The 8834-nt window shown below is 38.3% G+C and overlaps 1 protein-coding gene across 1 annotated transcript; it reads right to left on the bottom strand.

Moving 5' to 3' along the window:
- Positions 1-414: 414 nt before the first annotated feature.
- LOC133059046 (olfactory receptor 51F1-like) lies at positions 415-1350 on the bottom strand. Its single transcript, XM_061146115.1, has one exon. It carries the CDS (start codon positions 1348-1350, stop codon positions 415-417), a length of 936 nt encoding a protein of 311 aa, XP_061002098.1.
- Positions 1351-8834: the final 7484 nt, after the last annotated feature.

Genomic DNA, 8834 nt, shown 5'->3' with positions numbered 1-8834 from the left:
ATGTACAATCCTTGGTATACCAGGCTATATCATATTTCATTGATTTCGGAGACCTGTGCCCTGGGCCTGGAAGATCCTTACGCTTTTACATGTTACATGTTATTCTTAGTCCAAGTAGTTAGCTCTTCAAACAATTCTTTGAATCTGCAATTTGATCTAGATATTTTCTTCAGTATCATATAGCCTTCTGGATATAATTATATGATAACACTCCTATTCACTGCCATTATTATATATATTTAACTTTATGTCCCTGACACTAGACTATATAAACTAGAGGACAAGAATGTTTCTTATATAAACTTGTATTACCACCACTAAGGAAAAGTGTAATGTTACTCACAATAAAATGTTGAAGGAAGGGAGGAAGGAAGTAAGGCTATTTCTATCTAGGACATTGCATGATCAGACTCACTACTTTGTGTTTGGAAATAGTTTGTAGAAAGCTTTACGGATTTGTTTGGTCTTCACACTATATATAATAGGGTTCAGCACTGGGGGAAATAGGAAATGGAGATTTGACATCAGTGTATGGACATATGGAGGAGCACTATGCCCAAACCGATGTACCAAAGCCAAGATGACCCAGGGGATGTAGAAGATGGCAACAGCACCAATGTGAGAGATGCAAGTGCCAAAAGCCTTTTGCCTTTCCTCTGGGGAGGCAATGCTAAGGATGGACTTGATGATCAGCATGTAGGAGAGGAAAATGCAGGGAATATCTATACCTGAGGTCAGAATGAGAGCAACTAAACCACAGATGCTGTTGACCTTGATACTTGAGCAAGAACGCTTAATCACATCAGGGTGGTAGCAATAGGAGTGAGAAAGCACATGAGGACCACAGAAGGATAACCTCTTAAGGAGCAGGAGCAAGGGCATCAGGTTGACCAGCATTCGTACAAAAATTACCACACCAGCTTTGATGATTCTAGAGTTGGTTAGAATCATAGCATATCTTAGGGGTTTGCAGATGGCAACAAAGCGGTCAAAAGCCATGGCCAAAAGCACAGAAGATTCCATGAGGGTGAATCCATTCAGAAAGAACATCCGCAGAATGCAAGCATCCAGGCTGATGGCCCTGGCATTGAACCAGAGGACACCAAGTGTTGTGGGAAGAGAGGAAATAGTGATGCCAATGTCGGTGCTGGAGAGCATGGACGGGAAGCAGTACCTGGGCTCATGGAGGCTGGAGTCTGTGGTCACTACATGCAGGATGGTGCTATTCCCCAAAAGGGCAGTCACACAAAGGCAGCAGAAGGGGATAGAAAACCAGACGTGAAAAGCTTCTAGCCCTGGAACTCCAGTCAAGAAGAAAGTTGGGGAAGTGGAATTACCAATGGACAGCATGGTGGCCTCAGTGAAATGGTATTCCTCTTCACTTAGTTCCTGCAATGATACATTTCATTGAGTCAAAACTACTCTCTGTCAGATATTCTGATAATTGTTCTAATGATTATACCTCATGTAGTCCCTACAGAGTTAGAGGTAGCTTTTATCTATCATCTTTACTTTACAGATAAGTTTCATCTAGATTAAATTAACCCATTAAACAAGTAAAAGATAAGTCTGACTCAAGCCTGTCATTTTTCTTACTCTGTCATACTTAGCATATGCTATGAACAGCAGGACTGAAACTAGGGTGAGGCAAGTAAGACATTTGCCTTGAGAATGGAATATAAGGATGGTGCTTAAAAAAAAAAAAAAAAAACTCATAACAATTGGATAGATAACATTTTTATGCAATATTTAAAAAAGTAAAAAAGCGATGCAAAAATATCCATGACAAACAGAACATCAAAATTCTGAACCAGAGCTGCGTCAAACCACATTGGAGTCCAAAGCAAAATGAAAAATGTACATCACTATCTACATGTTTTTATGCATTTTTTGATACTTAGTGTTTTCCAGAACAGTAACATAACTTGAAAATGTTGACAATTGAAAAGGAATTGTATTAAATCTCACATCATTATTTTATTTTTATTTATTTACTTATTTTAATATAAATTTACTTATTATTTTATATTTAAATATTTTATTTATATCACAATAGAATTATAATTTTACTTCAGCTAATTATAAATTATTTATAATTCTCACATATCTCCAATATGGCAATTTTCTCAACTGAAAATGAGATAAGTGGGACTTCCTTGGTGGTCCAATGGTTAAGATTCCATGATTCCAATGCAGGGGAATTGGGGTTTGATCCCTAGATCCCTGGCTGGGGAACTGAGATCCCACAGGCCATGCAGTATGGCCAAAAAGAAAAGAAAGAAAATGAGGTAAGCAAAAAAGTAGGTTTAAAAATATAATATTGATAAGTTTGCTTTCATTAAAACTAAGGGTTCACATTTTTTTCTTTTGCCCTAAACTGTAATATGACTTGGCATGGTACAGGATTTTATTTAAAACTTTGATGTTTTCTTGATCATGGACTAAAAAATTAGATTAGATTAAAATACTACATTAAAACATTATTTATCATAATTGCTAAATGTTTTGGTGCCCCCTTAAATTTTTCACTCCCCTCCCTGTAGTACTGGCCTTTAGCAGTTGCTATCCTTGCTATGACCTCACGTCCCAACATAGATGATGTTAAAAAGAATTTTCATGATTCTGAGTTTCAGGGGAAGTTTCAATAATTAACTTATATTTTAAACTTTTAGAGCACTGCTGGAGGATTTCTTTTTCCCCTCACTCTCATTTCCATCCCCTTCCCCACTATTTCCCCAAGCCTAGAAAAAGGCAGGAAAGAAATATTTCTTTCTTTTTCATATTTCTACTCCAGCTTTCCCCACCACTCTGTGACCTTGGTGCTTCTCCCCCACATCTTCTCTTTTTGTCATCTCCTTACCTGCTATTCACTGAAGGAAAAAGTTTCTTGCCTTTACAAGACCCCATCAAAGAGATAAGTGGAAACTCCTGAATGATGGAACTGCTTTCTGGGGCACTTGAATGGGGAGAATCTACAATTTCAGCCTTTTCAAGCAGGAGCAAATAGCAATTTAAATAGCTTTTCCCACATGACAGCCCTGCCAAGAGCAGAATCCCTGGCCCCAGAGGGGCCTCGTAACCTACCCCAGAGAAAATGCATGAATTTTTTCAGGCATTTGATACACTTGAAGAAAACCTCCTGAGTGTAACATTTTTGCACAGACATTAACCACAGCTTTCCTGCTGTGAATTACACCCTTGGAAGGGGAAAGAGACGGAAGTGACGTAACTGAGTATCCACACATGATGCAGAGGCAGGACTCATTACATACATCATCTGATAGTCTTACTTTAGCATCTCATTCCCTGCATTTAAAGAAAAAAAATCATTGACAGAAAGAAGCACTAGTAAATATTATTTCAATGATTTAAGGAGGGATTAAAAGGAACAAAAAAGACCAAAAGAAACCGCAGAAACAAGTCTTCAATAAACAGAATTTTTTGACATGTTCTGAAATAATGATAACTATCATTTTTGAGCAGCTACTATGTACTGTATTTTATGGCTTAATTAATTCATACATTTGTGGCTGTTTCATTGACAAATTTATTTAAATAATTAGGGTGAGTGTGTACTATGTTCTGACCTGTCCTGACAGTGACATCTAATAATGGGGGAAGCAGATACATTATATTCACTTAAACCCATTTTTAATTTTTATTTGGCTATGCTAGGTCTTAGTTGTGGCATGCAGGATCTTCGATCTTCCTTGTGGCACACAGGATCTTCTCATTGCCTATGTGGGATCTTTAGTTGAAGTAGGTGAGATCTAGTTCCCTGACCAGGGATTGAACCTGGGCCCCCTACACTGGGAATGTGGAGTCTTAGCCACTGGACCACCAGGGAGAGTGAAAAGCAGTAGTCACTCAGTCATGTCCAATTCTTTGCAACCCCATGGCCTGTAGCCCACCAGACTCCTCTGTCCATGGGATTCTCCAAGCAAGGATACTGGAGTGGGTTGCCATGCCCTCCTCCAGGGGATCTTGCTGACCCAGGATCGAACCCAGGTCTCCTGCGTCGCATGGGGATTCTTTACCATCTGAGCCACCAGGGAAGTCCCTACTTAAACTATTTTGGATTAAATGTTTTGAGCTGGGGAGACTGGCCTGGATTATCCAGGTGGGCTTGGTGTAATCACAAAGGTTTTTATAAGAAGGAGGCAGGAAGCTCAGAGTTGGAGTAGGACATGGATCTACGGAAGGAGAGATTGGAGATCTGTAAGGAAGGAGACGCAAGCTAAGGAATGCAGACCAGCTCTCGAAACTGGAAAAGGCAAGGAAACAGATTTTCCCTTAGAGCCTTCAGAAAGAATTCAACTCTGCTGAAACCTTGATTTTTAGCCCCACAACATTTATTTTAGACCTTGACCTCCAAACTGTAAGATAATACATTTGTGGTATTTTAAGCCACTGAATTTATACTGATTTATGGTCATTTGTTAAGCAGTAGGAAAATACTAATTCAGAACTCACCCACAAGGCAGTGTGAGTAAAGGTTACTCCACTGGTGCCCAAATGCCTTTTCTGCTGTTGGCATCTCAAGCTAAGATCTCTCCTTTTTAATAATCTTTTCCTGACACTTGGAGGATTCTAGTTAGAGATGAGGCCAAGAAATGCCAAGAAAAAATCGATTATATGAATTATTTAAAATGTAACATTTGCTAATAAATACATAGTTTAGAAAGAATATTTTATATTTAATTACATAATTTAATCCACAAAATAACACTATATAATTTATTTATAATTATCATTCTAATTTGACAGAAGAGGAAACTGATGTCCTAGTGTATTAAAGCAATTTATTCAAATTGATGCAGCTGGTAAATTGCAGCATGTTACCCTAAGCTTAAATACTTTTCCACTCAATTATTGCTCCTCATCACATTTGAAGGAGTGCATACTTCAGAGGTGTAACAACAAATATAAATAATACAATTTTCCTTTTTGCTATCACTTTCTACACAAGTTCATACTGAAAGTATAAGCATTTTAGAATCTGACTGATATTTAAACCTTAACTCTGTCATCACTAGTTTGTGACATTGGGTATGTACTTGTCTCATTGATAAAATGTGGATAATAATATAATAATATTGTGAAAATGACTTGAGACAAAGTCTGTACAACACAACATAGTGTTCATCACATGGATAATGCTCAATGAATGGAAGACTTACTTGGATAGAAGTTGGCAAAAACTGATATTTTTGTAATTACATTTGGAGTATATAAAATATTCTAATTGTGGATTAAATAAAAGTTTCTGTATACTCTATGTATATTATATATAGTATATGAAGTATTTGGTGTGGTCTGATGCAGACTAAAACTATGGAAAATGTTAATTGTTCTTATCACTAATTTGAAAATGACAACAGCTGATTTGTTTATTTCCTCACCCCATTCTTTTATCTCCTTCTCCTGGTAGAAAGAAACTTTTACAAAATGCAATATGCATACACTTATGCTATGAGGAACTGTCAGAATGAATAAGAAAGTGTTTGTTCATCCTGTAGCTACTTGCCCAAGTTCATTATTACAAGGGACTTATTCATTTTAAGAGTCTACTCATTCTGTCTAATTATTGAGCCAGGTAGAATAAAACTGAGGACTTGGGCTGGTGCTCTTCCTGGATATCATGTTGCAAGTAAATGCAGAAGACGGAGTTCATGTCACAGTCCAAGTAGAGCTGGGCATAGAATTCTACCCCTAGAATACTTCACAGGCACACTGCAGACAATTCCTGAAGAAAAGACACTGTGATCCTATCCTTTCTCAATCTTCTTTATTCCCTCTGCTTTCTCCAAACAAGTGTGCTAACAGATACTTATTTTTTGAGTGGAACAGGCTATAACAAGAAAGATAATAAGACCTTGATGTGCTCCCTCTGTGGGGTAATCTTTCATTGATTTTTGAAAGGAATCCAGTGGCTAGAGTTTTGAGATGCAATGGTGGCTCAGATCATAAAGCATCTGCCCACAATGCGGGAGACCCGGGGTTCGATCCCTGGTTTGGGAAGATCCCCTGGAGAAGGAAATGGCAACCCACTCCAGTATTCTTGCCTGGAAAATCCCATGGAAGAGAGGACCCTGGTAGGCTACAGTTCATGGGGTCGCAAAGAGTCGGACACAACTGAGCAACTTCACTTTCTTTTCTTATGTGCACTATTGAAGTAGGGGGAGAGGCTTCTAGGAGGCTGAGGCTCAGTCACACAGAATTTATCAGTAGTAGCATTGTCTTCCAAATTCATCTGCTTCTTTTTCTATGTGTGACTTGATGGATAACGGTGTAGAGGAAAAGTGTCTGTATATGTGTTCAAAGGGGCATCAGTCACCTCGTTCCCCTCGATATGACTGTCTTCAACACTTGGCAGAGTCAACTACAGAATCAGCACTCACAGAACAGTTGGAATGCCAAAGAGAAGAGCAGCATAAATTTATCATGCCCTTTGGATAAAGGACGAGTCCGGGCTTAAGAATTTTGAAGGGTTAAGAAGATAAGAGTCGTGCTTAATACAAGGATAAGAGTAGATACTTTCTCAGTAAGTTCAGTGTGATTTAATTCAATAAAGCAATTAAGTATTTTGTTGACCCCTGCCCCCATTAAATAAACAAGGAATTCAATGTGTGCGTGTTGCTAAGTCTTTTTGCAACCTCATGGACTGCCAGGCTCCTCTGTTCTTGGGATTTCCCAGGCAAGAATACTGGAGTGGGTGGTCATTCTTTCTCTATTGGATCTTTCTGACCTACAGATTGAACCCATGTCTCCTGCTTGGCAGGCGGATTCTTTACCACTGTGCCATCTGGGAAGCCCGAGGATTCAATACTGTGAGAAATTGTTGAGTGAGTGGATGATTGAATACAGACAGGAGATCAGACCACAGATATGTGCTTTTCACTGTGTCTCTGTATTTGCTCTGGTCTTACCTAATGCGTGAGCTGGCCATCAAGCTGCAAGGCAGAGATTAAAATCCTATTTCTCGCTGTGATTTAAAAAATACTTTTCTATTAGTGCATCTGTGAAAGTAAAGGGTTTTTCTGAATTCCTGTGAAGCAGCTATTGGGTCAGAAGTCTGATAAAGAACAATGCCTGTTAGTGTGAATGAGGGAAATGTGATGTTGAACGTACACAACTGAGAAGAAATATTATGCATCTGTGTGATCTTTCTGAAAAGTTTCTGATCAGGATTTTAGCTTCATGAATGCATGTATGCATGTATGTTTCTGAAGCTGTCTCTCTCACTTTATAGTTCCTTAGGATAAATTTGCAAAAAAGACTAATTCTCTAATTTTCCTATCTGGGAAATAAAAGTGTTTCTGGGGGTCTGCTAGTACGTTCTTCTTTTCTGCTAGTATATTCTTAAAATAAGTATCTCTGAAAAAATGCTAATATCAAATTTTAATTATTTTTTGAAATCCTTGGATCCAGAATTGAGTTACACATGCTAGATTATCATAGATTTTATCAGTATACGAATTTACTTTTTAAGTGGAAACAACTTTTCTTTGAAGGTAAAGTGTATTTTTTTTTTAAAAAAGGCAAATTCACACTGGATATGTTCATATTGATTCAATATAAATAATATTTATTAAGTATCTACTGTGGACCAGACAGATTTGTAGCTACACTCAATGTAGAGAAACATTTAAGAAGGTTATATGTATAGCATAGCAATTAATTTATCATATTTAAATGTTTAAAGAATCTAATTGGGTATTGAAATGGATGGTACACAAGTATTACAAATTAAAGTGTATCTCTATATTTAAGAAGGAATCCATCACATTATAGTGACTGTATGTATAGTAGTAACTGCATTATAGTAATTATGGTAGCTAAAGCAAAGGAAGAAGTAGAGTCCCTGAGACATACAGCAACAGGATGACATGAGTATTAGGGGCACAGGCCACATGCCTTGGGCAGGGCTTCTCCATAGGGTAGCTAGAGAATAGCCTGGAGTATCATAATATATGGTGCTGTAATGACATATATATCAAATTCAATCACAGAGAAGATCATAGATATGGTCTGGCATCAGCATACATCAGTTTCAGCATGGCCACATGCTTACAGTAGGTCTAAGGGATGATTTGTTTGAGGTAAACTATCAATCAGGAGAACATAGGGCAAAGGGGGTTCACTCCTACAAGGCTTTTGTTATTACAGCTGTTCCCAGCTTGACTGCCAATTACTGGAATACGATGAAATGGTGGGGTGGGATGCACGTGGAGCTATCCAGTACCAGATGACACGTGGCCAACCCTGACTGATAGAGTATGGATAAAGTGGACCTGGCAGAGCAGAAGCAGTTACAGTTGTTGATTTTATGTGTTTAGAACCAATGAAATGGACAGCATCTCAGATCAGGTGAAGGTAAGAGGGTCTCCACCATGAAAGCTGGCAGGGTCAGGAAGAAATACATGCTTCATAGAAGTACTGAGTGCAGGACACATCAGAGAGGGGGTTGATTCTCACAACAGCCATTGTGTAGCCTATACAGGACAGGAAACAGATCCAGATTGGGGAGCCTCCCACCTTGAAAAGACACAAGGAGTTGGTGCAGGGCTGGTCGACAATGATGGCATCAGAAGATGACTACTGTTGGATGAGGTGCCTACCTTCCAAAGAGACTAATTGAGTCACAAACACAATATTTTTGAGAAGTCTTGGAATTATGAGAGCTGAGTGATTAGAAAATGGTCTGAATGGGAGATTGCTTATCATATGTTAATAAATACACATATTTGTCCTAAATTAAACCTTAAAATGAGCTATATTTTCTCCTGATGGTGTGTTTATAAATCACAAGCCCAAATTTATGGAATGAAGAA

The sequence above is a fragment of the Dama dama genome, chromosome 1, assembly GCF_033118175.1.
Source record: "Dama dama isolate Ldn47 chromosome 1, ASM3311817v1, whole genome shotgun sequence".
NCBI classification, from domain to species: Eukaryota; Metazoa; Chordata; class Mammalia; order Artiodactyla; family Cervidae; genus Dama; species Dama dama.
This window is presented reverse-complemented; position numbering and strand designations above follow the sequence as displayed.